Here is a 12,760-nt window from a genome sequence, read left to right on the forward strand (position 1 = left end):
TACAGTACATCTCACTATGGTGGGGAAAATTGTGGACAGGTGAGGTGTGAGTTTTCTGCTCAGTCTGCTCTTCAGGTGCTGTTGATCACCAACATCACAGCCCCTCTCTGCTCTTAGAGTTCTTTATTTTTAATGCTAGGCTGGACCGGCCATCAAATAGAGGATGCCTTTAAACAGAGGACTTCCCTTCTGTTAAGTAAGACACATAGTCACTCTAGTGGGGGGCGGGGGAGGAGAGAGAAAAAAGGTACACGCTGTCCTACCTGAAGGACAAGGCAGAGTGTTCATTTGTGGCATTGGGCAGCTACCGAGCATGTCTAATGGTGACAAAGAATATCATCATTTTAAACCAACGTTTGCATAAACACACAGAGTATTCCTATAAAGGAAGCTCATAGCTTGTTTTGTGGTCTTCCTGGAGACATCTGTGTGGCTGCTGTTGGAACCAGAATGCTGGACTAGCTGTACCTTTGGGGTCTGTTTTCCAAAAGGAGTAGATTGGGATGTTGGAAAGTCTGGTGTGACTTAAGTTACAGCAGAGTTGCTTTATACAGAGGAAGAGTGGCAACACAACGTCTAGTATTGGAGGCAATAAACTCAGGCTAGACCCAGTTTAGAAGAAGTTCAAATCCACTTACCTTATTAGTGCTTTTATACCCATTGTCAGCAGCTATCTAACACTGTTTTAACTACAACCACCCCCTTACGCTGGGTGTGTGAGTGTAAGTGAGTGAAGGTATAAGATATGGTGCCTTGCTTCCTCTCTGGAGAGACCACATGGCACCTGTTTGCTGCAGAGGAGAAGGAAGAGGAAGGGGAGGGAGCAGGAACAAGGAACTGATCAGACAACAAGGGGGATGAACATTCTCTGCTGGACGTTCTCTGCTGCCCCCTAGTGTCTGGAAGCATGCGGAGTTGTTCCTATTATCCAACACAGGAATGAGGACCTCAAGCCTGGGAGCCAAATCTGGCCCTCCTAGGATCCCCAAATGGCCACATCCCCTTCCCTTGGTCACACCCCCTTCCCCTGACCAATGAATGTTTGATGGTTTCCCAGCTTTTGTGCAGTTATTTCCCCCATTCTAAAAGGTTGAAACACCTCTCCCAAGGCTTCGTTCCTGGCAGAAAGGGATTGAAGCTACAATGTGTTCATATTTTTTGTATTTTTGCCCCACCCCTTTGCTTTCAGACCTACCCTCCACTAAAATGTGGCCCCTGAGAGCTTCTCCGAGATAGAATTTGGCCCTTGGGCTAAAAGAGGTTCCCCACCCCTGGAGTAGATGGATTCCTGGTAGACGGGTATATCAGCAGCCTTTGGCTACGGCAGCTAAGGATAAGAACCCCCAGGCTCAGCAGCAGTATACTTCTTGATAAAAGATTCTGGGGGGAAGCAAGGGAAGGCTATCTCCGCCATGCCCTGTTCGTGAGCTTCCCAGACTCATCTGTCCAGCCACGATCAGAAACAAGATGTTGGAATAGATATGGGGTGTTGAACCCCTTTCAGCCTGAATCCAATTTTGGAGCTCTTGGGAGCCACGTTTGATGGGTGGGTGGGGCCAAAGGCAAAAGGGGCAGGGCCAAAAAATACCAGCATATATTAGCTGATAGCTAGACCTGGAACTTGAGGGACGAATTGGGGTCTGGTCCCAGGCCAGTTACCCATTTGGGTACTCAGCTTAGAAGAAGCTGTTCTGGCTGGCCAGCCTTCTTCCTTCCCTCCGCAGATTTCCAGCTTCCTTCTCCTATATCTGCCATTCTGCTTGCTAATCTCCTGCAATCCTGTTCCATCTTCCTTTGGACAGGTGCTTCAGCTCAGATCCTGGCCTGTTACAGATTCCTTCTCTTGGGCAAGAGTGCAGATGTCCAGGCCCCACCCCCTTTCCCCCCGACTGCCAATCATACAGCAGGGATTTTGTGCAGTTTTCCCCCACCCTCTTCTAAAAAAATTGAAATGTCTCCCCTGGCAGGAAGAGCTTGAAGCTAAAATGTGCTGGTATTTTTTTTTGACCTGGCCCCTCTTGCCTTCATCCCCACCCACTACTGGAATTTGGCCCCCCGAGAACTTCTCCTAAATGGAATCTGGCCCTCGGAATGAAAGAGGTTTGGCAACCTGCTGTAGCAGGACTTTCCCATGCCAATTTATGCAGCCTTCCTTCCTAAGATCTTCCTCCCCGCTCATCCAATGCAGCCGGCCCATCCTGCTCTGCCTTGCAGCCTTGAGCGGTTCACCACAAGGGTCCCTCATGCAAAGACTCCCAAACCTGACGGGATTATTTGGTGATGATGCCTCCTGTTAGAAAGGCAGTTAGCAGAGAAAAACAAAAAGGCAGATCGGAATGAGCTTTTACCAGTCCCACGTGCACACAGGCTATCTTCGCTTAATAAAAGGAGACCACACCCTTTTTCAGTGAAGGACAGAAAAACAGTTTCACTCGTAAATATTCTTGCATATACAATGCAGGTACAGTGCAGAGTTTGAAAAGGAGTTTGTGCCCCATTACACCGGCAGGAGTGAGAGAGCAAACGCATGCGCTCCCAGCAATGGCGGAGGTCAGGGGGAGAAAGAGGGAAGGAAAGGGAGGAGCAAAAGGAAGAAATCACAGGAAACCACATTTTAGGCTATAGAGATCCTAAGGCTAGGTGTGCACAAGGTTTTCATGAACTAACTCATTGCAACACTGCCCTCTTCCAGAAACGTACAGATGAGCTGGCGGTGTCCCCAACAAAACCGAGCCCTGTCAGATGCTAACAAATACTTCTGCTCTCACTGGTCGCCTTGTAGTTCCTCCCTTTGGCCATAGCTGGGTGCTGGCACATGTGCCGATCTCCTGCCTGAGGCTCTTTGCATTCCATGTTCAGAACCTTGCCAAACAGTTGCAGAGGACTTCAGCCCTTCATCCACTCTTTAGGTATGCGCCAATTCCCCCCCACGCATAAGGCGTAAACAGCGTCGGTATGATAGAGCCAAAAGTATTTCTTCTTCCTTGTCTCTTACATGCTGATCCATGACAGATGTTGCCATCTACACACACACACACACACACACACACACACACAGAGAGAGAGAGAGAGAGAGAGAGAGAGAGAGAGAGAGAGTTCTTGCATTGCTCCTTTGCAGACATTATCCATATGGGTGCAATTAAGCCTTTGTATTTGGTCTTTGTTATTTGTTTGTTTCTCCCTCCACTTGGTCCTGGAATAATCGCCTTTTTCCAACATTTTGGATTCATTATCGTCTCAATTCTCAAACGACATTAGCTAATTGTGTTGCATTTTTCATCATAAATAGTTCCTTGTTGGAAGAATTGGAGTTCTCATTGGATTCCTTCCCTTGTGTCTCACCATGGAACATTGTGAGGTTGGGGACTTAAAAATAAACGTAGTAATGCTGGATTAATCACCCTCAGTCTGCTTGTGCTCACCATAGCATGCATCACAGGCAGGGCGTCACCCTTGGGTGGCTGCCGGGACTACAGCGCCCTGATAGGACCTGCCGCGGATGCCTGCCCTGGACTTCTTTGTAAAAAAAAATATATACATTTTTCAGCACTCCCATCAGAGCCAGGTGGCTGGGTCTTGGAGCTGCCATCTTAATTCCTCACAATGGCCCAGACTGATGCTACATCAGTGAAAAGATATATATACATTTATATATACATAAATATATATAAATTTTTCAGCACTCCCATCAGAGCCAGGTGGCTGGGTCTTGGAGCTGCCATCTTAATTCCTCACAATGGCCCAGACTGATGCTACATCAGTGAAAAGATATATATACATTTATATATACATAAATATATATACATTTTTCAGCACTCCCATCAGAGCAGGTGGCTGGGTCTTGGAGCTGCCATCTTAATTCCTCACAATGGCCCAGACTGATGCTACATCAGTAAAAGATATATATACATTTATATATACATAAATATATATACATTTTTCAGCACTCCCATCAGAGCCAGGTGGCTGGGTCTTGGAGCTGCCATCTTAATTCCTCACAATGGCCCAGACTGATGCTACATCAGTGAAAAGATATATATACATTTATATATACATAAATATATATACATTTTTCAGCACTCCCATCAGAGCCAGGTGGCTGGGTCTTGGAGCTGCCATCTTAATTCCTCACAATGGCCCAGACTGATGCTACATCAGTGAAAAGATATATATACATTTATATATACATAAATATATATACATTTTTCAGCACTCCCATCAGAGCCAGGTGGCTGGGTCTTGGAGCTGCCATCTTACTTCCTCACAATGGCCCAGACTGATGCTACATCAGTGGGATTGTAGGAACTTAAAATGGTGGCTTCCATCTGCCCGCCAGCCACCTGTCCTCAAGAAAACCAGAGATCCGGTAGGGTGTAGCGATTAGAGTGTTGGACTGGGGGTCAGGAGTTCTAGTCCCCACTCAGCCATGAAGCTCGCTGGGTGACTTTGGGCCAGTCACTGATTTATGGCATGACCTACCTCCCAGAGTTGTTGTGAGGATAATATGGAGAAGAAGGGGATCATGTATGCTGCCTTTGGGCTCCTTTGGAGGAGACAGTGGGATATAAACATAGCAAATGAATCAGCTTGCTAGGGCCCAGCCGCAAGGAACAGGGTCCGTTGTTGTAAAAGTGAGCAAGAGAGCACTTTGCCAAGGACCCCTCAAACTGAAGATGGATCCTGGATTCTGGGGGAAATGAGCTGTTGCCTCCAACCTGTTTTGGACCTTGTCTTCAAACAGACTCCAGTTGGTCTCGTCAGTCTTCTGGCCCATGCTCCCCAACACAGGGTGTGCATTTGCATTTCTAATCTCTCTCACCCGAAAGGGGGCTCCGTTTTTAATTCAGTTCCTTAAACATGTATCTTAATCTCTACCAGGGGTGCTGAACCTTTTGCAGCCAATTTCCATTCTGGAGAAGCTCTCCGGGGGATCATTCTAGTGGTGGGCGGGGCCAGAGGAAAAGAGGGGAGGGCCAAAAATACCAGCATATGTTAAGCTTATAGTTCTTCGTGGGAGTAACTAAGCTTTAGGAGATGCATTTCAACCTTTTGGAATGGGGGGGGGGAAACAACAAAAGCTGGGACACCCCCCAAACAATTCGTGGCCAGGAAAAGGGGTCGGGCCAGGGGAAAGGGCATGGCCAAATGAAGACGTCCAGATTTGGCCCCCAGGTCCGAAGTTCCAAGCACCTAAGAACATAGGAAGAGCCCTGCTGGATCAGACCAAGGGTCCATCTAGTCCAGCATCCTGTTCACACAGTGGCCAACCAGCTGTTGACCAGGAACCCACAAGCAGGGCAGGAGCACAACAGCACCCTCCTGCCCATGTTCCCCAGCAACTGGTGCACATAGGCTCACTGCCTCTGGTACTAGAGGTAACACAGGGCCATCAGGACTAGTAGCCATTGTTAGCCTTCTCCAGGAATTTCTCCAACCCCCTTTTAAAGCCATCCAAAGTGGTGGCCATCACTGCATCCTGTGGTGGCAAATTCCATAGTTTAACACTGTGTAAAGATGTCCTTCCTTTATCTGTCCTGAATCTCCTACCAATGGATGGCCGCAGGTTCTAGTATTTTGAGATCTATACTAATGTGCACTACACACATAAAATTCAGCTATAACACACACACACACACACACACACAGTCTTGTTTGGTCAGACCCAAAAGACTGCCTAGCCCAGCATTCTGATTCCAACGTAGGACAGCTGGAGCATATGTCAGTTCATTCAAGGGGACAGCAAGGCACCAGCATCCCTGCCAACACTCTTAAGGGCGCAATCCTATGCATAGTTAGACAAAAAAAAGGCCTACAACTCCCAGTATGCCCCAGCCAGCTGGCTGGGGCATGCTGGGAGTTGTAGGCCTTTTTTCTGTCTAACCATGCATAGGATTGCACCTTAAATGAACTATAGTACAAGCACCCTAGAATGCAGGACTTAAGAATCCCCTAGAAAGTTCTGAGCTACCTCGGCTGACAAACCAAATCTGGGCAGGGTCCCCTGAGGGCAAGACATTTGCAAAACCAGCGATTTATATAACGACATTATGATTCTAGCTGCTTTAATCTGTTTTGGCTGCCTGTTTAATGTTTTGCTGGCAGAGAATGGCCCTGGAGCAGCCAGGCTGTAATGCTTTTGTTGGACGAAACACATTTGTTTGTTGGTCTAGGGAAGGAGACAGAGGAGGCGAAATAAACATTCAATTTTAGATCTAAAAGATAGAGGGGGAAAGTAGATTTCCCTGTTGTTGTTTTTTATTTTATTCCAAGCACTGAGGTGGGCTCAGTGAGAGACTGTCCAGGAAAAGGACTAGAGGGACGTCCATGAGCAAGGAACCCCTTTTAGACGACCTGAGTGGGAGCTGCAACATTTTGTTGCAGCATAGTGTGCTGCTGTTCAGGATTCCTGTTCAGGATTCCTGTTTAGGATTCTGTGCCCCACCCCTATTTTGAGTTCACTCACTCTCTCACTCATGCGCGCACGCGCACACACACACACACACACACACACTCAGTCAGATTCATTGGCCACTAAGCACGAGTCTTCGGAAATTGCAGGTAGTGCATAATACAGTGGCCAGAGTGCTTTCCACTGGGCACTTTCTTGACTATGTATCAACTTCACCAGCTGACAATCAGTTTCCAGGCATAATTCAAGGTGCTGGTGCTTACCTATAAAGCCCTAAATGGCTTGGGGGCAGGATAGCTGAAATACAGCCTCCTCCGATTTGAACCTGCCTGTAGTTTATGACTTTCTTCAGATCCCTTTTATGTGTCCCACCACCAAGAGAGGTTAAGGTGGTGGGAACAAGGAACGGCCTTCTCTGTGGAAGCACCCTGCCTGTGGAATTCTCTCTGGAAGGATGTTAGGCTGACTCCTTCCCTGTTCAGTTTTAGGCAAGCTGTTAAAAAGGTTTTGTTCCGTATGGCTTTTTAGTATTTCAACAGTGCAATCCTATTCCTGCCTACTCAGAAGTAAGTTCCATTGAATTCAATGGAGCCTACTCCCAGGTAAGTGGGTATAGCATTGCAGCCCAAGGGTGCGACCCTATGCATGTTTAGACAGAAAAAGTCCTACCACTCCCAGCATTCCCCAGCAAGCTGCGCCCTAAATCTCTTAGTGCCTGGCTCTGTTTTCTAAGAGTCTGTCCTGTTCTCAGTTTCTGCTGTTGGTCCCATTTCAAAGTTTTTACATAGTTCTTAAAGTTTTAAATGGTGTAGAAAGTTTGCATAGCTTTAGAAAGTTTGTAAAGTTTTTACATGGTTGCAAGCTCTAACTGTAACTCGCCATGGAAGACTTTTTGGGGCCCGAAGGCGACTCATGAATTTAATAGTAATAGTAGTAGTAGTTCTTGGATTTCCTCCATTTTCTAGATGATGTTTTGTGCTTCTGCAAACCTTGGGGTTCTCTTGTGTCTGCTAATGCCTCCCTTTGGGGTGGAGGGTGATGCTGTTTTGACTACATAAGCAACAGCACCCAACTCTTGTACAGCAGAAATAGAGGGAAGGATTCCCTTCCCATAGTCCCAAGATGGTAAAAAGCTGATCGCCCATGGCAAGCAAGAATGGCCTCCCAGCAACCAAGCCTGAGTACTTTAAAACGATACCTCCCAACATTTCACAGATGAAAATAGCAGCACACTTCCCAACACCTCAAATTTCCCACCAAGGGTGTGTTTCCCCTATACCTCCTTCCCCGTTACACATCACAGAGGGTTCTGTTCCATCGGCTGTATTCGTTTGAACCGCAAAAGCCTGGAGTGTAGGATTTTGAAAACCAAGAAAAGGCTGAAGAAAGATACATTAGAAAAACAGCTCAACATGTACATTCATCACCTATAAATAAGTGGTTGTTGTTGTGTTTTGTTTTAATATGAACTGGCATTTGATCTGCCAGATTGAGATGGGTTGGACCCTATTTGGGGGGGTGAATTTACCTGCTGTATTTCTCTGCAGTTTTTGTGTGTCCTCCCCCACCACCTTTAAAAAAACAGTTTTCTTGCATTGCTATCCAAACTCAACTATTCTTTGAAATGCGCACTTCTCCAAAGTTTTGCAACGGAGTTCCCTACTCAAAACAAATGTGTTCACATGTGTGTACATTAGGGGGGAGAGTGCACACAAAAAATGCATACATGTGAAAATAACCTTCACAAATGCATTATATCAGGGAAATTGCTTGGGAAAAAATGTTTGTATTAGGCAAAGTGGCATATAAAAATGCAAGCATTAGGAGAAATGCCTATGGATTTTCATGCAAACTTTTCCTTCAAGGTTTGGGACAAGCTGAACTTAAAAATGGAAAAATGAAAAATGGAGAGAACTCAGAATTGACAGTCACCCATTCCTTACTTTATTTAGCATTTTCGCACCACCATGTGAACCGAAACTCAGTTTACCTTTGAAATTCACACTTCTCTGAATTTTGCAATGGAGTTTTCCAATCAAAAAGAAAAAAAAATGCATACGCAGATGTGTATATTAGGGAAACATACACCAAAAAATGCAATATTTATGAAAATAATGTCTAAAATGCATTATACTAAGAAACCTGCTTGCAAAACACATGCATATTCAGCAATCAAGTAGGAGAAATGCGCACAAAAATGTGTATGAATTTTCATGCAAACTCAAAAAAAAAATTCAAAATGAACCTAAAATGGGGAAAGTGAGAAATTGAAAGAGGCCAACATTGGCAGATTCATCCATCTCTAGGGACTGCCAGTTGCAAATTGGGACTTTTGTTTATTTTTATTTATTTATTTATTTATTTATTTATTTTTGTTTTAGTAAGTCAACTGACCAGCTTTTGGGGGAATTAGTCAAATGGTAGCTCTACTCTTATTTTTTTAGGAGGGGTGGAATTGTTAGGGGGATTCTGAATTACTCTTCCTTTGCTCCCCCTCTTCCTCTTTTAGGAAAGTCCTACGAAATCACCTACGTGCGGTTGAAATTTCACACCAGTCGCCCAGAAAGTTTTGCCATCTACAAGCGGAGCTCAGCCAACGGCCCCTGGATCCCGTATCAGTACTATAGTGCCTCTTGCGGGAAGACCTACAGCAAGCCAGAGCACCAATACCTGCGGCCTGGCGAATACGAGCAAGTGGCCTTCTGCACGGACGAGTTCAGCGACATCTCCCCGCTGAGTGGGGGCAACGTGGCATTCTCCACCCTCGAAGGCCGGCCGAGCGCCTACAGTTTTGACCAGAGCTCCATCCTCCAGGTACAAACCTCTGTGTAGACGAGTGGCCACTGAATGGAAGAGTGCCAACTGGACTGAAGGGAAGTGGCTTTTTTCTACGGCTGTGTACCACTTTGGCCCGAAGACTGAGTTCCGAGCCAAAGCGGGCCACTTCGGGCCACTTTGGGCCAGGTCTGAGGGGAGGCGGAGGGGGCATGAAGCAGCCTGAAGTGGGTCAGGTCGCTCTGAAGTGCTTTGGCGGCGCTTCAGAGTAATCCAGAAGCCCAGCTGCACTGCCGCCGCCACCCAACCCCCAACTCCTTCCCTGGGCCCTTGGGACGGGCACCGGCAGCCTTCTTCCTCTTCCAAGGAGTCGTCATTGTCAAAATGGGGACTCCCTGTATTTCTGGAAATAGATCCTGCGCTGGATCTATTTCCGGAAGTACAGGGAGTCCCCATTTTGACAATGGCGACTCCCTGGAACCGGAAGAGGGCTGCCGGCGCACGTCCCAAAGGCCCAGGAGCTGGTGATGGCACCAGCAGCAACAGCTCCCTGGAGCAGGAACACAGCTGCTAGCATGCATCTCGAGGGCCCAGGGAAGGAGCTGGGGGCTCCTGTGGTGCGGGAAGCAGGACTTTGCTGAGCGAGTCCCGCTTTGGCTCCAGAGGCCAAAGCAGATCGGGGGGCCCAAAGCAGCCTGAAGCGAAGCAGTCCTGCCTCAGAAGCCCCAAAAAGGCCTCTGAGGCAGATCTGGGGGTCCCTGCACAGCCATAGTTTTTTCTTGGCTTCCCCCACCCAGGAAGCTCACTGGTTCCGCCTGGCTTCGGTTTAGCTGTACATCAGGACTGTAGAACCTCAGCCCCGGGAGCAAAATCCAGCCTTCCTGCTTGAAACCCTGGCCATCCACTGTCCATTCGAGGCGGGAGCACTGGACTAAATGGAGCAGTGGCAGAATCTAGGGTTCCTTTGCTGCTCGGGGAATGCTCCAACCTGCAGGCCTGGTGACTCACAGGGTAGCAGCATTGATATCCATGGGTTACAGCATGAGTGGGCAACCTCTGGCTCACAGAGGTCACCTGTGTAGCCTGCAGAGGCTTTGGCTCCATCTGTGGGCCCTGCCCCCTCCACTCCCCAAGTCTTTGAAGACTTTGGGAAATCCTTATAAAAGCCAAACTGGAACAAAATCCCCACCCATCTTCAACTGAAACAATATGCCAAAGTGAAAGAGAACAAGGGTGTCATTAGAGAAGCATAGGCAGGACCGCACTGGATTAGAGAAGCACAGGCAGGACTGCCTCCCCCTGCCCCAGATGGTTGCAACTTATCTTCCAAATAGGCCACCCTCAGAGATGGTGATTCCCACAGCTGCCCCACACAGGGTGTCCTAGGATTAGGGGTCAGGGTGAAGCCTACGCAAAGAGGGACAAAAATGCCACAGAGCTTGATATATGTTTCACCTCTCAAACTTTCCTTCTCATATGTTCCCTCAATGAGAACAATGTGTTTTATTCGTTTTCAACATGCGCTCAGTTGGGACCGGGGGGGGGGGAGCTTAAAATAACATAATATACCAGCTTAATACGGCCTTCCCCAACCTGGTGCCCTCCAGATGTTTGGGACTTCAAGGCCCATCAGCCCCAGCCAGCACGGCCAATGGTCAGGGATGCTGGGTGTTGCAATCCAAAACATCTGGAGGGTACCAGGTTGGTGAAGACTGGCATAATAAATTAAATTGCTGATGATGACGGGGGTTTCAGATGACCCCCACCCCATGCGGTGAAAGAACACACAAAGGAGATCATACTGGCTGAGATGATGACCAAACGGGCGGCTTTAGGCCAACATTCACGGTGTTAGACCAGTATACATTTCCCCACTTACATTATTGATATAAGATGGTGTTGCCTGGGGGTGATGTTAAAAATCAATTGAAAAACACATCAGTGGACACAGGAAGCTGCCTTATACTCAGTCAGACCCTTGGCCCATCTAGCTAAATACTGTCTGCGCCAGGGGTGCAGAACCTCCGGGTGGGTGGGGGTCAAATCCAGCCCTCCAGGGTCCCAGTCCTGGCCTGGAGACTACCAGGGGCTTCGGGAGGAGGCGAGGGGAGGAATCCCCTTGTTATCTTCTATCACAGGTTGGAGATAACAAGGGCATTTCCCCAGGGAAAGTGGTTGCTGTGCACTCATCCAGCACTTTCAGGAGCTCCTCCAAGTGCCAGATGAGTGAGCTTCACCCATCCTTCCCCTACCCCGCAAGGGGAAGACAAAGGATGAGTGAAGCCAATTGCTCAGTTGTCTCAGCATCATCTGCCCTGTGTCTTCTCCCCTAGTCTCCAGCCTTTAGCTAACAGGCTCCACCTCCTGTCTCAAGCCCAGAGCCTCAGGAGATCTATAAACCCTCTTTGCAAGTGTTCATTCACCCTAGCACATTGATGCACCAACAGTGATCTTACACCTCCTCAGGAGTGGGTGACAGGCACGGATCTGATGATCTCTCTGGACCGACTCAATACCTTTGGGGATGACATCTTCAAGGACCCCAAGGTTCTTCAGTCATACTACTACGCCATCTCAGACTTCTCCGTAGGGGGCAGGTAAGACTGGAGAAAGGAGAGGAGGACAACCTTAAGGTTTGGGGGTGGCTGTGGTTACCCAGGGCAGTGGGTTGAGTGCTTGGCTCTGTCAAGGCAAGTGCCAGGGGGTCAGCATTCAGAGGCTCTTGCAAAGCCCACATCCCTGGGGGGGGGAGCACTGCCAACCCCAACACCTCCTGGCCTCACTCCCGCTCTCCCCCCTTGCTGTTGCTGCCTTTTCACCTTCTTTCTCTGAGCAGTGACAATGAGGAGGTAAAGCAGAATCTTCCACTGGCCTTACACTCTGTCTCTGTCAATAGTTGTGTGGATTGGGTCCAGAGGGAGAGGGCAAGCAAGCCGTGACTGTGGAGAGGAGGAGGCTGACCACTGAGGGTATTTTGGCCAAGGGCCCTCCAAACATCTGAACCCAAAGCAGGCCAAAGCAGACATAAGACTGAGTGGGCAGCAGGGCTCAGAAGAGCAGCTGTGTGCCTAGCTCCTGCTATCAGCATCAGAGCTGCCACCCACCCAAAGCTCTGCCCTCAAGAGCCAGGCAGGGCAGGTGGAACAATGGGGCAGTTTTTGCCTCCTGACCTTCCTTTTTTGGCTAATTTGAGTTCTAGCTTCCTTATCCTGCTGTGGGTGACCACCGTTGGCAACAGCAAGCTCAAAAAAGGAGCTGCTGTGGTGTTTTTCTCAGCAGCTGGGAAGAGTGCAGAAATCCCCACTCAGATTTTTCCCCTGAGGTCTGTATCATTGCTGGCTGTGGGCTCCGCTAACACTCTATACTGTAGCGTGAGTTGCAGGGATCTGTTATGGATCACATCTTGAACAGGGTTCAGGTTAGGTCAGGAAGATCAGCACTATGGACAGCTCTGAGTGGTGGTAGGGCTGGCGGCCTGCCAGGGTTCATCTGTATCTCCTCCAACAAGGAACAGAGCAAGGCTGAGACTTAAATAGGAGTGTAGCAGCATTTAGGTTGGTTGGCCCCACCTCCATA

At 48.2% G+C, this 12,760-nt stretch overlaps 1 protein-coding gene across 1 annotated transcript in view; it reads left to right on the forward strand.

Moving 5' to 3' along the window:
• The window catches only part of LAMC3 (laminin subunit gamma 3), an 86,991-nt gene that overhangs the window by 6,138 nt on the left and 68,093 nt on the right, over nucleotides 1-12,760 (forward strand). Inside the window, exons 2-3 of the mRNA XM_084821050.1 lie at nucleotides 8,919-9,223; nucleotides 11,651-11,781. Of these exons, the coding sequence (XP_084677176.1) occupies nucleotides 8,919-9,223; nucleotides 11,651-11,781 (436 nt within the window). The remainder of the gene's footprint in view (nucleotides 1-8,918; nucleotides 9,224-11,650; nucleotides 11,782-12,760) is intronic.

Source organism: Heloderma suspectum, chromosome 14 (genome assembly GCF_057233095.1).
Source record: "Heloderma suspectum isolate Gila_16-S chromosome 14, 16-S_ref, whole genome shotgun sequence".
NCBI classification, from domain to species: domain Eukaryota; kingdom Metazoa; phylum Chordata; class Lepidosauria; order Squamata; family Helodermatidae; genus Heloderma; species Heloderma suspectum.